The 20,186-nt window shown below is 33.0% G+C and overlaps 1 protein-coding gene across 1 annotated transcript; it reads left to right on the top strand.

Moving 5' to 3' along the window:
• The first annotated feature begins 533 nt into the window (after positions 1-533).
• LOC115881490 (replication factor C subunit 1) lies at positions 534-19,851 on the top strand. Its single transcript, XM_030898986.1, has 14 exons — positions 534-680; positions 743-1,376; positions 1,439-1,585; positions 1,646-1,806; positions 1,865-1,988; positions 2,951-3,583; positions 3,666-3,833; positions 5,975-6,121; positions 6,181-6,404; positions 7,110-7,456; positions 10,123-10,392; positions 10,449-10,662; positions 15,489-15,668; positions 19,576-19,851. Exons 1-14 carry the CDS (start codon positions 672-674, stop codon positions 19,690-19,692), a joined length of 3,375 nt encoding a protein of 1,124 aa, XP_030754846.1. The 5' UTR covers positions 534-671; the 3' UTR covers positions 19,693-19,851.
• Positions 19,852-20,186: the final 335 nt, after the last annotated feature.

The raw sequence follows: 20,186 nt of genomic DNA, 5'->3' as shown, positions 1-20,186 counted from the left end.
GGCCATATCATGGTCAATGGCCTACCGACTTAGGAAGTGTCTAAATTAACTCTTACTCACGAGATATCCGATCTCATCCGGCCTTGAACCGGCGTGAATGAGCAGTGTGTATCAATAGATTTTACACTTTTCCCTTTTGGACAACAGCACGATGCAAAGTTTCGAACCGGTCACCCGTCCATCCACTAGCATCGCCTTACGTCGCTTAACTTCGGTGTTCTAATGGGAACCGGGGTTTCGACGTAGCTGGGCCGTTGCCCGTTTACGTCATTAATCTTTCATAAATGAAAGGTTAGATTGAAATAATCTTCTTTATTTAATTAATTTAAAGACCTAGCTGCTAGGACTGTCCCGTCTGTTAAAATAATCTTCTTTTAAAATTTTCGGATTTTGTAAAAACAAAATATTATATATGATTAAGTCTCATATACTCTTTTGATATGTCATATACTTAGATCATATAAGTTATTATTAATGATTTCCAAAGAAGACTATTTTCCTAGCAGCTTAGGGCCCTCCAAAAAAAAAGAAGAATATTTGGAAATGGATGTTTTGGCGGGTCAAAAATTTACACAAAGTTACGTTATGTTTTTCTTTTTATCTACGAATATATTAAATTGTGATAATTAATTTGGTGATAAGAATATTATTGTTTGAATATCTCAAGCAACATGTCACAGGTAAGGCTTACAATTAAATTGATATTTATTGACAACACAAAGTACATACTTCATGATTTTAGGATATTCGAACTTTATTTGCCAATTTATCAAAAAAATCATCTAAGAATGCTTCAAGTAAGGTCGATTCTCGCAACTCAATAAGTTTTAGTAACGATGACGTTGATATCAGTATGGTTGAGACAACGCCAGTGAAACCACAGTCAAAAAAGACCAGTCGTATTAAACATAAAGCATATGTAATAAGTTCTGATTCTGAAGATGATATTAAAAGTAAATCACCTGAAAAGAAAAAAGCAAAGAGTTCGCATTCCCCTAAGTTAACGCCTGTAAACATTGAGGATGTTTTTAATAAACCGATAAAGCAGACACAGCCAGAAGTTATAGCTACTGAGAAAAAAGAAAATGTTGTGAAAGTAACACCGAAAAAACCTACCAAAACTAACAAGAACACTAAGAAAAATACAGAGCTAGGTATACATGCTAATAAGGACTTTGAAAAGACACTTATGGAACTGGATGAGGATAGTGACGATACAATTTTGTTGGATAATATGGAAATGTTGGACAAGACAATTGAAGAAGCTCTACTGGAGGGAAACAAGGAAGGATCAACATCTGTAATTAAAGATCAAACTCATGAGGATAAATTAAAAGAAAAGTTTTCTAAGAAGCAACAGAGGAATGGATCAGAAAGTAAGATATTTATGCCAATATGTTTGTGTATCTTTTGCAATTATTCTTATGTATAAATTTAGATGAATCCACCTTTAATAAAGAAGCTATACTAAATGAAAAATTAGAGGAAAAAAGGGAAGATTCAACATCTGTTATTAAAGATCAGATTCGTGAGGATAAGTTACAAGAAAAAACTCCTAAAAAGCGACAAAGAAAAAAATCAGAAAGTAAGATATTTATACAAATATCTTTGCATATCTTGTATATATGTTTATATATAAATTTAGATGAATCCACTCCTAATAAGAAACAGAAATTTGAATATACAGATTCGGGAATTGATGCCGACCAAGAAAGATGGGAAAAGAAGAGGCACTCTGCAGCTTTGTACCAACAATACTTGCACAGAGGTGGTCCCAAACATCAGGGTGAAAAAGAATATCCAAAGGTAAATCTTTTGTAATAAGGTAAAAGGTAATGAAAAAAATTTACTAACTTTTTTTTAGGGAAAACCTGATTGTTTAGCCAATTTGACTTTCTTAAAAACAGGAGTTTTAGATTCACTAGACTCTGAAGAATTTGAAAAAATAATTAAGGATCATGGTGGAAGAGTAGTTCATGCAGTTTCAAGTAAGATAATAAGAACTGATATTTTTTTTAAATAGATGTTTAAAAACAAATAAGTTATAGAGTTTAAAAGCCCTATAGCTTGTGTTTTTAATGAAAGTTAACACCTGTTAATTATGAACATTAACACCTGTTATTATGAACACTCCACTAACTGGACCAGAACCGTTCTGCTTTCCAAGTGGTAACCAACTCAAGGCGGAACTCAAGAACTTGGAAGATTCCATCCGCAACCTGGAATGGAAATCTTGCAATGGTCTAGGACACTCGAAGAAGTTTCTGAGGGCTTATGATCAAGAAAAATCACAGATCTTCCTGGGTCTGAGTAAGAACAATCTCCGGATTGTCACGGGGTTTTTAACAGGACACTGTCTCCTCAATGAACAGCTCAGTAGATTGAAACTAAGAAGAAACGGCGAATGCAGATTCTGTGGGGAAGATGGTGAAACACCAGTACACCTCATCACTGAGTGCGCCGAGACGACAACCATTCGTGCCATGAATTTTGGTACGACTGATATTGGAGATGGAGAACTACCCTCTATAAAACCGTCCCAGATACTGGCTTTTGTCAAAGCCCTGGGACTGTATGATGAGTTATGATTCAAGAAAGGGGGACACAATGGATCTGTAAGGTCGAAGTGATTAACCCCCCTCCCACTCATTCTAAATTCTAAAATTCTAACACCTGTTAAATGTGGGATAAAATAAAATGAAAGCACTATACAGGGTGTTTTATTTTTTTGTGTTTTATGGGGTTTCTCTTTTTGAGTACAACGATTTTCAAACAGGGCTAGGACAACTCTGTTTTTTGTATCTTTGGTTTCACAAAAATGTAGCATAATGGTGTGAAAACTGCATCTTTATATCTCTACTGATAAATGAGAAACCATGTCAAACAAAAAAATGGGACACCCTGTATAAACCAATCTGCAAAATATCAATAATTATTATTATTATTTTAGGAAAAGTGACTTATGTAGTTGTCGGTGACCAGCCAGGTCCATCGAAACTTGAAAAAGCTAGAAACTTCAATATCAAAGAAATATCAGAAAATGAATTGCTAGATTTGATTCTTGTTAAGTCAGGAATGAAACCAAAGTACGTAACCAGAAATGACTCGGAAGATTTAGGCTTGGGAGGATCAGAAACTGAATCTCCCAAATTCGTGACTAAAACTGAAGCAAAAAATAAAATAGAGAAAGCAAATAAGAATGAAATTAAGGACAAAAAGTCTGAAAGTGATAGTAATAAACCGAATTTAAAGAAATTAAAAAAAGTTGGTACGCCTGAGAAGGAAGAAAGTGCATCTGTGGCGAAATGTGTTGACACTGAAAAGGATGTAAAAGATAAAAATTCACAAAGCGCTCACGATAAGGCAAAAACTGAAGCAGACAAAAGAGATGATTTAAAGAAAAATGTATCACAAGATTCACAACATGTTAAAAAGGAGTCATCACAAAATGATTGTGATAATGCCAAAACAAAACAAGAAAGTGCAGTTAGTTCAAAGGAAGTACGACAAATATCTGAGATGTCTCCAACAAATATGTCATGGACGGAAAAATATAAACCAACCAGCACAAAGGATATTATTGGTAAAAATATTTTGTTTGTCAATTGTTAAGAAAGAATTTATATTAATTTTTAGTTATTACAAGCAATTTTCTGTTATTTTAGGGCAAAAGGAGTCCAATAGTAATATGAATCAACTGAAGAGATGGTTGGAGAACTGGTATAGAAATCGGAATCCTGAGATTAAGAAAAAATTGTTTAAGCCTACATTGTATAATCAAGGAACTGGTGAATGGTTTAAGGCAGCTTTGCTAAGTGGGCCCCCTGGTGTAGGTAAGAAACAGATAGGTATCCATTTTAAGAAGAAAAATGGTTTATATATTCAAGATAATTGTTTCAATATTATTTTAAATATATTCATGAAAAATAAGATATTTTTATAAGATATTCGCGATTTTATATTTGACTGAGATTGGGCATTTTTCACAGCAGGGCATTTTTTTGACTTTGACAGGGCATTTTTCACAGTAAATTTTTATCAAAGGCACTCAATGATTTTTCTCGGGTATTTTACCATTGAAAGAGCCATATGAAATATGGTGGGTTCATACAGCCAAATAAAATAAAATAAGAATAAAATAAAATAAGAAATAAGGAATTCTTATTTGTGTGCGTTCATACAGTCAAATAAAATAAAATAAGAAATATATATTTGCTCATGCGCAGTACGATGAGGCTGGATAAAAGTTAACTTTTACGATTGTTTATAGTAATTTTACTATTTATAGTATATTTATTTATTCGTTGCCTACTATATTATACATTTTACTTATGTGAAATTATAAAATAAATTAAATCCAAACTGAAAATATTTGTAGGTTAGAATTAAGCGTGCGCAAAGCCGTTTTCACATAAAATAAAACAAGAAGTTAAAAGATAAAGACTTCTTATTTTATTTGTTATTTTATTTGTACGGTTACATGTACGGTATCCCATATAACCAACTTTCTTATTTTATTTTATTTTATTCTTATTTTATTTTATTTGGCTGTATGAACCCACCAATAATAGTGATGGGAATACCGGTTCCACATGAGTCGCGTTACAATAGCGACCGTTCCAGAAAAATACCGCGATTTTGTAACCGAAGTTCCAACTTCCAAAGTTGTTGCGATCATCGCTAAAAATATATCTAACGTATCTATATTTGTAGATTAATGTAACTTTTATCCGCCACTCATTTTCCAAATATCGAGTTTATAATCGTTTATAGCCAATCTATCTCATTTTTATAAAAACGATGACATTCCTTGTTATTTTTTTTTCTTTATCAATTTTCGTTTAAACAAAATGAACGGCTCATATTTATGTGTATTGCAATATAATATATTTAATGTTAAAATCAAGAACAAAGTCCAAACCACCGTCAAAAAAAATGTTTATTGGTCTAACCTAACCTTATAAATAGATATAAACAATAAAACTTATATAAATGTATAAAAAAAAAGTTTAAATGTTTGCGTTTCATCTTTCAAACAACACTATTTTATACCATGCCTAGTACATACCAAAAATCGCTATTTCGTAGCGACGGGAGCACCAACGCCAATAGTGACCGGCCAAATCGCGACAGGCAAAACCGAAACCCTAGAAGCGCTCCAGCGACTGCTGGAACGAAGTACGGGGCCGCCGAGGTCGAGCGTCGATAATCAGTTACAGCAGTTACTTCTGTTCGCGACAGGGAACTAAAACTCTAGGAGCGCGACGGCTGTAGCGAAGTAGGTCGCCGCCGAGGTCGAGCGTCGATGCCCAGTTACAGCAGTTGCTTCTGTTCGCGCCAAGGAACTACAACTCTAGGAGCGCGACGGCTGGAGCGAACACGTCCCGATCGAGATCGCGCGGCGCTACGGACATACCAGTTCCAGATACTACTGTTGGCGACCGACGATATCGCGACGGCTGGAGCTAAACACGTCGCTATGCGGTTACTACGGTTCGAGCTAACTTAAGTGCGATTAAAAATAATTTATTTGCAAATTATAAATAATTTATAATTTTGTCGTCATTACGATCGTTGTTCTTCAGTAACAGGTTCCTGATTCGTTGTGGAGCGCGACACGACGCGACGTTATAAAAAAATACCGCTCCAAAATCGCGTTACTCAAATACCGACACATCACTAGGAAATAATACTGCGTGTACCTGCGAAACCATTAAAAATTTTGAAGTACTTTGAATACAAAAAATATTCACTTTTTAACTCTCCATCTAATAAAAAAAATTATATACAGGGTGTTCAATTAAAAAAACAAAGAAAAATAATTTTATATTTTAGAAAGTTTGGCGTAGAATTTTGAATACACTGTATTATTTAAGATTACGATATTTATAGGAAAGTAAGTATGTATTTACCTGTACTTGTAAAAAATTTGAGGCAAAAAATCCAGAATAATGTTATTTATCATTAATTTCAGGAAAAACCACAACCGCTACTTTAGTAGCCAAAGAATTAGGTTACGACATTGTTGAATTTAACGCGTCAGATACAAGAAGCAAAAAACTACTGCACGAAGAGATATCTCAAATGATGCAAAGTAAAACAGTAGCGGGTTATGTTTCTGGTAAAATATATTCATAAAAATTTATTTTAACTTTTTAATGTTCAAATTTTTGAATTAAGGTGATAATAACATTAACAAAAAAAGAATTCTTCTGATGGACGAAGTCGATGGTATGGCCGGTAACGAGGACAGGGGTGGTATAGCGGAGCTTATAAATTTTATTAAAACAGCCAGTTTTCCTATTGTGTGCATGTGTAATAATAGGGATCATCAGAAAATGAAGACATTGGTTGGTTACTGTTTTGGGTTGAAGTTTGGTAAACCTAATATTCAACAAGTTAAGGTAATAAAATTTATTTATACTGCTACAAACTCTAAAAATAATTACAGAAGTTTTTTTTTCGTTTTCTGTCTACACATTTTTGCTTTTTCAATTTTTTTTTCTTCTGCTATTGTAATTGACTGCTCCATTGTTTGCCTTCTTTAATGAGTCTGACATATGATCGAAAAAAGACGGCGTCCAGTTGGTTTGGAAATGACGATCGATGACATTCCCCATATAATTTTACATACTACATACTATTACTTTGTTACTACTTACTGTATTACTTTGTTTGTACAGGGTGTCCCATTTTCGTGTTTTTGTGGGATTTCTTGTTTATGAGAAGAGATACAAAGATGCAGTTTTTACATCACGCATGATACTTTTTTATGGAGCTAAAGATACTCATGCAGATTATTTATACCAACTCATACAGGTTTACCAAACCAAACCAAACCTTTAGTTCCTGAAATACAGAGCGAATTTTAAAATGTTGCATTTTACGACCTTCTTTGTATCTTGGTTATCTTATAACTTATTGAAAAGGTAAAAACTTTACTTTGAAACTAAAAGAACTGCCTACCAACTTTTTATTAGCATATTTTAGTATGGGCGGCTATACGTACCTCCCGGCGCCAATTTTTGTATCTTAAATATAAGTTTTTAATTAAAACCGTTATATAACTTTGAACTCAAAAACTCAAAAATCTCTTTATTGACCTTTAGGCTGCTATGCTCTCCATTTGCTTCAAAGAAGGCATCAAAATCAAACCGGACACATTGTCCCAACTCATAGTAGGCACGGGAGGTGACATTAGACAAATCCTGAACCACCTCTCCATGTGGTCGGTGGACGAGAAAAATCTTTCATCGGAAATGGTGGAAAAAGAGTCGAAAAATTCGCGTAAAGATGTCGTTCACGGTCCCTGGGACGTTGTAAGAAAGGTCTTCACCACCGCCGAAAATAAAGATATGAATATCGTCGACAAATCCAGACTCTTCTTCTACGATTATAGTATAGGGCCTTTGTTTGTGCAGGAGAACTACTTGCAAGCACAACCGGACTGTACTGGGTAAGTTAATATAGCGAAATTTACCCATTTAGTGTGATATTATAATAATGGAACCTTTGAATAAAAAGATAAAGGAAGGAGTATAATGCTATCCATGTATTCATGCGTGGTCGACGGAAAGAGGACTCTAGGGTGGGGGTTCTTGACAGTTCTGTTTGACGATGCATTTGACACATTTGAATTTGATTTGAAATTTTGTGGATTTGTCAGTCTTTACTGAGCTTATTTTATGTTATTTATTATTTATTCTACTTCTGATAGTTGTTTAAAGGTAGTAAATCTAGAAGGAAATTGTGGCAGAACTTAAATTAACAGTGACACTATTGCGATTTGTCGAAAAAGACTGTAAAATAGTCGGTTGTGTAACGTGCGGTAGATCTCGCTCAAAAATCGAAGGAAATAATGGAATATCTTTCGCTAGTAAGTGACTATACAGACCCGGCAATTGATCTCTAGGCATAGGAATTACATGCATTGGAATGAAACGCCTATAAAAAGTCTATGCTTAAACAGAGATGGACAACAACTTTCCCGTTTCCACTTCCACTACGACTGTCTACTTAGACAAACTCCAATAAGATAACAAATTTTGGAAATTCCGCTACCACCCATCCACTCATGATACCCATCCCCCTGCCCTTTATTTATCGCCATTATTTTATTTCCCTTCCCGCGCCTCCGCAACTCGCTATTCCGTCTCCCGTCAGTTCATCACAGAGTTGCCAGGTCTACCGGTTTCGTCTGTAAGCTACCGATCTACCGATTTAAAGAAAAATCTAACGATATGTTCAACCGCGTCTTTAGTTTTTACAATAGAAGCACTTTTAAAAAGCTGACTTATTTGACTAAAAATTAACCGACTGCCGCGTTGGAATCTGTATAATCTGTTTTTATTATTGTTTCATTAAATTTTATTTAGTAATAACACACATACAGGTCATCGTTCTGTCTAGTTGCAGAGTTACAGAGATACTCCTAAAAATCCTTATTACTCCTTATTAGACGCGGTATTGGCGAAATGCCCGAAGAAGTTGATATCTTTTGAAAAGATTTTGTTTCATTCATCTACTAAAGTTGAACCCATATTTTCCCCAAAAAAATGTAAACAAAAAACAAAATTTAAGTTAAGAAACAACCTAAATTCGGACTAATATTTTAGTGATTTTCCTGTCAAAAAAATATATTAATATGAAAAAAGAGTTGAGAGTTGCTACAGCTTTCCCATTGAAATGAAATTAATTTTAGATATCACACTGGTCAAAATTTGTACAAAGGTAAAAAGTGACTGCTACACTAATTTGTGACTGCTATCCCTACTTCTTATAATTTTATATGTTTTTATTAATATATTAATATTATTTAATTCAATTTTTTTTTAATATCAAATAATATATCTAGCTATTTCTAATTCTTGTTATATTTATTATATTTGTATTTTATTTGAGTGATCTATTATTACGACACATATGAATGCTAATTTTGGACTTAAATATTATATTTTATTTTGTTTCTGTACTTTTGATTTTTGTTGAAGATCTACTGAGAATTTTGATCTCGTATGGAATTATAATCTAACAAACCCGGCAACCCTGTTCGGCTACTTCTTATAAAAAAAATTCGGCCTAATTCCTTTGTCACCGCCGCCGCCGCCGACCGACGGTGTCGGGGCGACTGCTCGGAAGATCGTACGGTATTGCCATTTCATAGAATTGCACTTGCTATTTTAGAAATGATTTAAAAGTTTTGTATGTTACTTTTCGTTTTTAAACCTCTTATTGCTAATGTTCCTTTGCCAGCAGTGTATAATACAGGTTGTTAACATTGTTTATTACTCGCGGCAAGAGCTTTATGGTTGAAATATCCTCGGCCCGCTCGTCGATAGATGACGCGACGGGACGAGTCGGCACAAAACCCTATAAGTGCATGCGTTCTCGATAGGCAGTATTGCCATTCTATTCCCCTATAAGTAACTGTCCAGTTAACAAGCTCAACAACCTGTATACATACGTGTAGTAAACCGATCATTTATGAAATTCACAACTAATTATATACTTTTTCTTGCATTTTTGCTTTTATTTACTACTTGTTAAAGATTAGATGACAAAAAATTTAGATACGTCAGTTTGACTTATCTGCTTAATAAATAAATGATTATAACTTGTATGTATTTTATATGCGTCGCATTGTGTTGTGAGAATTGCAAATGTTAACAAAATTGCTGAAAAAATGTTAAAGCGTAAAGGAAGGCGTAATTACGTGGTTGTTGGTTGCAGTAACATTCAATAACTCAACTTTCCCGGATAGTCAACTCTCCCGAAACAACATTTTATAGCTTCACAACTTGTCAAACGAATTTGATCAAAAGAAAAAATAGATTCAAGCAGATCGACGAAACAAGCGAGTAAACAAAGTGTCCGTTACATAATCAAAAAATAAATAGGCATATACTATGAGAGGATAAATTACAATTTGCAATATTAATGGTATTTTTTTTAATCAACTAGTGCTTAAATTTTTATGAAGTTATGAAGCTAGATTAATTTCTAATGCATGAATATAAAAATAGTATCAGACTTCTTCATTAGTCTTTTTACTCGATGGTTGAAATTAAATAATTGTAATAGGATTTGAATGGACTTAATAAAAGTAAATACGTTTGATTTTAGACCTCAAGGTAAGAGAGATCTAGAAGTTTTGATCAGGAAAAGCTTAACGGCCGATTCCCTAAGCATGGCCGACATGGTCGAATCCAAAATAAGAAGCACCAACAATTGGTCGCTGCTAGAAAGCCAAGCTTTCTACACCACCGTGCTGCCCAGCCATTACATGTCGGGAACTCTGAGCAAGACCAATTTCCCAGGATGGTTGGGTAAAAATTCTCAGAGGACTAAAAGTTTGCGCGTGATCAGCGAACTATGCTCCCATACTCGAATGAGGTAAAAAATATATTTTTTTTTCGAATTTTTGGGAATTTTGAATCCGTTTTTTTTAGTGTGTCGGGTGATAAGATGTCTTTGAGGTTAGATTATGCCGACTCATTGAAGGATTTATTGATTAAACCGCTGAAGTATAAGGGAATGGATGGAGTAAAGGATACCATTGATATAATGAAGTCTTATTATCTTTTAAAAGACGACTTAGTCAGTTTGTGTGAGTTGATGGCTTGTTTCGACCAACCTAACGCCTTTACTAGCATTGATAGCAAGGTTAGTATCTGTATGATAATAAAAAAAACGACCTCAAGTTGGCTTCATGGATAAATAAAACAAGTTTAGATTGGAAAGTGCCGATAAGGACAATGTAAACACTATTTGGCGCTATTCTTGCAACGGTCGCGACGCAAAGCTTTCGATAACTTCGGATCGGTTCGGCTTTTTCCGAAATTATGTCGCCAAATATTATTTATTCAAATTTATTATTATTTTCTTTTAATTTTATAAATAAAATACAGTGTGTTGCATACAAGAAATACCTTGAAACATTGGCAACCGACGTTATGCCACGATCCACGATGGTTTTTTCAGTTCACAGTTCACAACACAGTTTTTTAGTTTTTAATGCCACTTTTTCACAATTATCACGGGTTTGAGTAAGTAAAATTTAAATTAAACTCACAAGATAGCAATAATTACTTTGAGAATAGACGCTTGAAGCACTTTTCGGTATTTTTAACGCGTAAGATCGCGTACAACGGTCGCGACCCAAAACAATTATATATTTTGACAGGCTTTCCAATCTAAATTTATTTCCTTTATCTATGGTTGGCTTACAAAGGACGATCGATGACATTCACCATAGATTATTTATCAACAAGTGTCATTGTTGGATTAAAAACGTTACCTATTAACTTTTATTGGTTCAATCATAGTGTTCTGAAAAGTTTTAATAACTGCGTACAATCAGTATACAGGGTGATTCATATACCGACCTAATCATCGAAACTGCGCGGTCTGGGTTTTAACGAGTAAAACAGTGATGTAGACGGCTTAATAGAAAATGAAATGTATTAAAAAGAGGTAAAAGTTGGGTTAATACATTTCTTCTATGCGGTATTGCCGGATTTTGCATCAAAATTTCAAACCGCACAAGTAGGCGTTTACGAAAAATGTTGCATATAGGGCCGGAATTTTATTTTTTACAATTAGTTACTCATTTTACTACAGCTGTAATAGATTATATTTAGCTTAGATATATTATCTTCATTTCAGTAGTATACATGAAAGTTTTTAAAATAGTTTATTTGTTTCTATACAGATTTTCCAACACGCGTAAAAACCGGCAACACTGTATGCCGCTTTTTATTTTGTCTCTCAGTCTGTCAACTGGTCATTTATATTTATCGCATGGCATTAAAATACAGACCAGGCAGATGAATTGTCCACGATGGAATATTTTGAATTTTGAACTGAATATGAGTAAATTGCATGAATATTATACGGGGTGTCCTAATATTCCGCGGTCATAGAACTACTACATATCTTTGGATCGAAATAAGTTAATTGAACACAATTCACCTCTATACAAATGTGCTACGTTTGTCCGTTAGGGGACATGAAATAAACAAAAATAAGTACTCTTGTAAAAAATCGCCATCTTGCATAGTTTTAGAAAAAAAAATGTTATCTCAAATCTGACATACTAAATAAAACTGCTTAACTGAGTCACAGATTAAGTTTATTTCGATTAGGAACACATTTTTTACAAAAGGCAACAATGCATCCTAGAAAAAAAACGAAGTCTGACAACGCCATATCCCTGTTAAAGGTTCGAGATCACGGCGGCGTTTATCGACAAGATGAAATAAGTGCCACATTGTGGTTGAGTGTTCAAATTAAAAAAAAATCTACAAATATGTACATACCCTCCATTTTACTGTAAACATAAGTAACAAATATATTTAACATATAATATACATATTAGAGAAATACAAATGATTAATTTCATCACAATTATTACATTTCCTAATTCTTAGAATTATAGTAGTAAAACGATATTATGATACAATATAAATTATTATTACATAATTATAGCTTAAAATATTATAAATTTTATTTATATTTTTTTACAAATTTTCCAAGATTACAAAAAAATATTTTCCATCAAGGAAAAATATGTAGATTTTCCAGTTAAGGGCGGATAGGGATTGACTTGAGACGATAGAAGAATTATTGAATACAAGAATAATTGAATAGCCAACCAAGATTCCAGCCGTTGGCCGTCGAGGCCGCCTGACTTAGTGCCCATGAATCTAATCCTATCGATATATTTGCGGCAAAATAAAGGTTCCTTATTCTTCGGTATAATCTAGACAAGAATTAGAAATACTTAGCAGTTATGAGAGGGTATCATTCACCACCACTGAGTTAATGAATTTCGCGAGAAATGTTCAAAAACTGCCCCGTCTGTCCATAACAGAAGACGATCGATATGTCGAACACCTATAGCAAAATCTCATGTCTTGGTTTGCTATTTATTTTTCTTGTTATTAGATATAGTTTAAATGTGTGTGTTGATGTTGATTAAATATATTTTAAATAGTTATAAAATTCTGCATCTCTCATAGCAAATATTATTTTCGTTTTAATTGATGCTCACAGCTAGATTTTTTGCATTACAGTCGGTGCCGTTCAAAGCCTGCTCATTTAAAGCGGGCGATTTTTTATATACTCTATATCTCGAAGAGGAATCGAGCAAAATATCAAGTGTGTTATATTTTTGGAAAGGTAATTTTAAATTCTTTTCAATAAATTAAAAATAGACAGGGTGTCCCATATAAAAAATCTTAAATTATTAATTTTAAAAAAATTATACTTAAACCATTAAATTCTACGTAAAAAGGTGATTTGGAAATTTTTTCATAAAAATACAAAATTTTCCATAACAAAAAAGTTACAGCGATTTGTTAAAAGTGCAGATTTTTGAAAAACACCCCGTAACTCCGAAACGGTAACAGATATCGATATGCGGTTTTCACTAACATGTTTTTGACAAAAATTGAGCTCCAGACACCGATATTAGTTTTCGTCTATCTCCTATAGAAAAGGGTGTTTCCATTTAAAAGCGTCGAATTTGACCCACCCTGTACAGGGTGTCCCACTAAGAATAGCTCTCGGCTGTATCTCGGAAAGTATTAGCCGTAGGGACTGCGGAAAAAAATATTTTTGACTAAAGAGGCTATGTGAAATTGCTGGAAATTATTTTCAAGTTCGCAAAACGACCGCTAGGGGGCGCAACTGCAACAAAAAATAAGAAAATGGATTTTTTACACAATTTTGCCTAGATAAGGTGTACTATAAGTAATAGCTTCTTAATCTTCAGTAAATTTTGAATATTTTTTGTTAGAGCCATTTTCCCCTATCTACCAAAATAAAGTGGTGGGGGAAGGTTAGATCTGTTTTTATTTAAACATTAATAACTCTGGACTGGATGATCGGAATCCAACAAGCGAGGGCTCGTTTAAAAGAGCGTTTCTTACTCTATATTGTACCATATAAACAATAATAATAAGCTTTTGAACATAGACGCTAGGGGGCGTTGTCTTACAATTTAACAAACATTGCGCGTTTATTCAAAAAAATTAAATACAATAGTATATGTAATTTTAGCTGATCGGAAAGAGTAGAAAAAGTTTAAAAAGTCAGCGAAAACCGCATCTTGATATCTTCTTTCAAACCGAATATATTAGCAAAATTATAATAAATACCAAAAAATAAGCCTTTAATTACCTTATTTTTACAACAGAGTATCAGTAGCCCTCTTGATTATACCCATTCTAACAAAAAATAAGATAGAAACAGTTAGTTTATTTTAAAATCGACGAAATACCAGAATACCATAATACCAGAGGTATTAGTATCTAATAATTAAGATATTAATAACAGTGGACAAGAAACGATGATTCAATGAAGTAATGGTAGGCTTTGGAAAAAAGTTGCTTTTGACGTAATAGTATAAACGTCAAATTGTTATTAGATCAACATTTTGATAGTCTTTTTTTGATGACCGCAGATTTTTATTGCTTTTTCAAAATGCCAACAACTTCAACTACTTCAAATAATAAAAGCAATAAAAAACGCTGCTAAGGCTATCAAAATGTTGATCTAATAACAATTTGATGTTTATACTATTACGTCAAAAGCAACTTTTTTCCAAAGCCTACCATTTTACTTCACTGAATCATCGTTTCTTGTTCACTGTTATTAAAATCTTAATTATTAGATATTAATACATCTGGTATTATGGTATTCTGGTATTTCGTCGATTTTAAAATAAACTAACTGTTTTTATCTTATTTTTTGTTAGAATGGGCATAATCAAGAGGGCTACTGATACCGTATTGTAAACATAAGGTAATTAAGGGCTTATTTTGTACATTTATTACATAATTCTGCTAATATCTTCGGTTTGAAAGAAGATATCAAGATGCGGTTTTCAGCTGACTTTTAAGCTTTCTACTCTTTACTATCAGCTAAAATTACATATACTATTGCAATTTAATTTTTTGAGAAAAACGCTGCAATGTTATGTTAAATTGTAAAACAACGCCCTCTAGCGTCTATGTTCAAAAGCTTATTATTATTGTTTATATGGTACAATATAGAGTAAGAAAACAGCTCTTTAAACGAGCCCTCGCTTGTTGGATTCCGATCATCCAGTCCAGAGTTATTAATATTTAAATAAAAACAGATCTAACCTTCCCCCACCACTTTATTTTGGTAGATAGAGGAAAATGGTTCTAACAAAAAATATTCAAAATTTACTGAAGATTATGAAGCTATTACTTATAATACACCTTATCTAGGCAAAATTTGTAAAAACTCCATTTTTTTATTTTTTGTTGCAGTTGCGCCCCCTAGCGGTCATTCTACAAACTTGAAAATAATTTCCAGCAATTTCCCATAGCCTCTTTAGTTAAAAATATTTTTTTCCGCAGCCCCTACGGCTAATACTTTCCGAGATACAGCCGAAAGCTATTCTTAGTGGGACACCCTGTACATATTAGAGAAATACAAACGATTTATTTCATCACCAGGTTAAAGCAGCTTTAACAAGGCAGTACAACAAATCAATGGTACTCAGTTTTGCTCCACCGGCCGCGTCGAAGAGGCAAAGTATGCCAACGGAGGATCACTACTATGGAAGAGAAGAACTTGTCGAAGATTCAGACCAAGACGAATGTGAAGACGTTTTCGCCGGAGACAATATGGTCAGAGTACGTATTTTGTCTTTTTTTTTTTTTCAACGTTCCGTTATCATTATTGGAAAACTATGCTTTTTAGGGCGTGTCTGAGATGAGTTTATATTTCTCCAAAAAAAATTCTTTATGGGTATTTTTTTATTTTTCTTTTAGAGCCTTGATATAGAGACTATATATCTTCATTCCCGAGAATCTATAATAATAATCGTTGTCAGGAAATATGTATGTTTTATATTTTTTTTGAAATGGTTGTACTTTTCCAAATTCTTACCGACATTTTGATCTGCAGTGAGTATTTTACACTCTGACTAATACCCTTGTATATGGATTTTTAAAGTAGCTCAACCTAAGACGTTTATGGATGTAAAGCACCAGATGGCGGGGCGTATTTCACGGTCTTTTACTACAGAAAAATATTTTTTGTTGCTCTGAATTTTGAAGCGACCAATAAAAACAGAGAAAATAAAAATCGATAATTTTCGGACTGTGCCAATTGGTTACTAATCGACCAGATACTTTTTGTCTATTAGATATGCTATAAAAGCTGGTAATTATACAATTCGACCATTGTAAATACCCGACAAATTCCGCAAGGCCGACGAGGCCGATGCTTTTCACTGATAAGAAAAAAAAATGTTTGTTTAGATAATTTTCGAGATATTTTTTTCTTTCTGAATGCACATTTTTAAAGTATTTTATATTCTTTGTCCGCTTGATCTATTATACTGGTCGCACGTATCGAAGTTCTGTTTCTTCTAGTTTTAAAAAATGTTCTTATTTCTTTGTAGTGGTTGTAGTGTAAAATTAGATTAATTTTATTAAGTTTAATTATAATGTTTAGTGTAGAATACCACAAATAGTTTATATGCCAGCTTTTGATATTCTCGCTTAAAATAAAATCGTATTTTAAATTTAAATCTATAATAACATCTAGTAATTTTTAATGGAGGGCCTTGGAAAAATAGATTTGATCATCTAATGTTTTTCATGTTTTGTCCGGGCCGGTTAAAAGATGCCCAAATCGTATTTTTTAATCATATCTCAATTTTTTCAACTGGAACGAGGGTGGCTCATTAACATACTTGGAAAAAGCATTTTTTTACGAATAATTTGGTATTACACACACTTGGTATTTCGAGTCAAATTGTCGTTATGAACCGCTTGTTACAATTTCAAATAAACCATATGAAAAACGTCAAAAGTTGACATGTGATACATCATTTTATACCGAGTGTAATTTCCTATCGAATAAAGTAAAAAAAATACCGAGGGTTCCATTTAAAAATCAAAAGTTGTAGTCGTTTCCGGTGAAACAGGAAGTGACCGAAAACAACTGAATGCGTCAATTAATCCTAATTAATGTCATATACTAACATACCAAATCTCGTTTTTTTCAAATTTTATTTTTGACATTGATCGATGTCTGTCAATAAAATTATAACCTCAAATCATATGACAATGACAATTACTAATAATAGTGTGTAGCAGTAACTCACGAAATGCATAATGACGTCACCAATCTCTTTCATCTGGTTGTCAAGTGAAAGAGAGAGTTCGACAATACATGACGTGACGTTGAACGATCGCTACCCAAACATTAAATCTGGATGGACATTCTGTAATATTTCAGTCACTGGGGATCAAAAAAGGGGCCTGCTTGGAAAAAAGTCCGGAAGTTTTGAAATTTTGTAGGTTTATAGGTTTTTGGTTTGGCTAACTAAAATCCGTAAAATACACGTGTCCAGACTTGCCGCCGGCGCCGCCATCTTGCTAAGATGGCGCCCAAAATCGGTATTTTGTAAATATCTGGAAAACTATGCGTTTTTCGCAAAAATTAAAGAGAATAAAATTTCCTGTAAAAAAGGTTTTATGAAAATTTTCGCTAAACTCAACCGTTTAGGCACAAAATCCCTGGAAATTATACAATTTTGCGTAAAGATATATGTATAGTCGATTTTCCGAAGTCAAATGTCGAATAGGGTTCACTAAAACTAGTTTTAGTTTAGTTTCTTCAATTTTGTCATGAAACAGTGGCATATCATTAATTCGCTCATTAATTTATGAATAATTAATTGTGGTGCTGGACAGCATTCATTGCGAACTTACCACCAAGTTCAGCATTGGTCTGGTTGTACCAAAGATGCCGAAAAATGGGGTTGGAAGAAAACAAAAACAGGCATTTCTCCATTCACAAGTTAGATCCAGCTCCAAAGTCCCTATTGGCATTTTTATCCTGTAAATTGAACATTTTCATAGAACCTTTTTTATAGGAAATTTTATTCTCTTTAATTGTGTTCTCCTCAAATTTTTGAAAAACGCATAGTTTTCGGGATATTTACAAAATACCGATTTTGGGCCCCATCTTGGCAAGATGGCGACGCCGCACACTGCTTCGAACATATGGCTCTAGAGGACAAAAATGCAAAACTTCTCTTTTATTGTAGGCTATTTATTCAAACTAGGTTTATTTGACACAAATGATGAGTACTCTGATTGTACTAAATGATGATGTTCTTAGTATCACGTTTATGAAAAAAAAATCTTATAAATAATAATAATGTTGGAGCTGTGTTCCATCTAAGCAAATAATAAGTTATAGTATGAAAACGGTGTAAGTATTAAATAAATTCCTGTGATAAAAAAGAATTGAAATAACATTAGAACATGATTCCTACAATATAAGCCTAATACGTAAGATAAGATAAAAATGTTTTTGTTTAATGAAAAAGAAACATTAATGTTATATTTAATTAAAAAAAAAACTTAAGATACTATAAATTTACTTTAGGACAACAAAATGCATAGATCGTAACTACTTTGATTCAGAAGAATTACTGCTGACAGAATCTTCCAAATTTATAGTATCCAAATCAGGTAGATGAAGTATCCTCACATATAAGATATTTCTGTACATCATTTTCTAATATGTTACTTTTTCGCGTTGTTACTGTTCATTTTGTCGCTATGAGGGGTTCGGATGTTAATAGTTACCTCTTTAATACAGCATATCCATATATTATTTTTTCCTTTTCTTGGGTATGAGATTATATAATAAATTGAAAGATGGACACTTTTTTTATGCGACGTTTCGCTCCAACATAGTGGACTTTTTCAGGCACCAGTGGTGTCTCATTTGACTGGAAGGTTCATCAATATCTAATAAGAACATATTTTTTGAAATACAAATAATTTTGAGTTCTTGTCTTTATGATCAAGCCAAGTATTAGCCAGATCGGCATTGCTTATCAATTTTACTCCATCTGAAAAGTATTATAAAATAAAGTTCGTCGCAAGCAGACGCAGGTGAACTATACAAAAAATAAAAGTGTATGAATATGGCAACAAAAATATTCAATAAATACGATATGTTTTAATATGTTTTTTTTTAAATGCCTTTTTGAAGTTTGAAAACGTAAAATTTTTATACCCATTTAAGAATCATCTTAAAAATAAATAAAAACTAAACAATCACGAACTTGTTTAGAAATAAATTTAAAGTACATACCTTGTTTAACAATATCCATAGTGGCTTTCAATTAAGTACGTACCCGTTTAACTCCATAATATACAGAACTACTATGAATGTTATTCTTTTCACTGATGAGATAATGATCGCAAAATGTATTTTTAGTGAAAATATTTGCTAACAGAAACGCTGTTTATGAAAAATAATATACAGGATGGTTGAACATTGCTATAAGTATAAAATTATATATTCAGATATTAGTAAATTTTAACTTATTTTTTGATTTTTGTCCATGGGACGAAGCACTGTGCGCCGGCGGCAAGTCTGGAAATGTGCATTTTATGGATTTTAGTTAGGGATCCCAAAACCTATAAACCTGCAAAGTTTCAAAACTTCCGGACTTTTTTCCAAGCAAAAATCCCCAATGGCTGAACTATAAGGAGTATCGTGTTTTAGGCAAGGAAAAATCAAGCGGCAAAAGCTCAACCGGCAACAGCTAATCCTAGAAACCCTAGGGGAAAAGCTTCATCGAGTAGACCCAATAAAGCCTCGAAAACAAAAGGAAAGAAATGAGGAATTTGTGTGAAAAATTGAAAATATATAAATATATAAAAAGGAAAAATATACAATGAGCGAACTTTTTTTAACTGTGTTATTTTTGTTTAATTATTAAGTTCAATTTTATTTTTGTAAGAATCTTACGTTTATTGTTTAATACAGTTTTGTCAGTTACAGTTGTTTTAATTTTAACTTGATATACGGAATATACGATTTTAAATTTTATTTAGGTGTTTCATTTCTAACAATTTGTGTAGTAGGTCGATTTGACGCATGGAGGATAAAAAATTATCAAAAAATCCTAAATGTCTAAAAATACAATATGATCGAAAAAAAAAACGGCGTCAGCGATGGCTATGAAATGAAGATCGCTGTCATTTTATATGTAAAATTATATGGGGACTGTCATCAATATTCATTTCTAAGCCAACTGGACGCCGTTTTTTTATCATACTGTGATGTTGATTATTGATGAAATATACAGGGTCGCTTTTATGTATGGAAACGGC

Source organism: Sitophilus oryzae, unplaced genomic scaffold (assembly GCF_002938485.1).
Source record: "Sitophilus oryzae breed Bouriz unplaced genomic scaffold, Soryzae_2.0 scaffold_172_pilon_pilon, whole genome shotgun sequence".
Taxonomy (NCBI): Eukaryota; Metazoa; Arthropoda; class Insecta; order Coleoptera; family Curculionidae; genus Sitophilus; species Sitophilus oryzae.
Note: the sequence above shows the minus strand (reverse complement) of the source record. Positions and strands in the feature narration are given on the sequence as shown.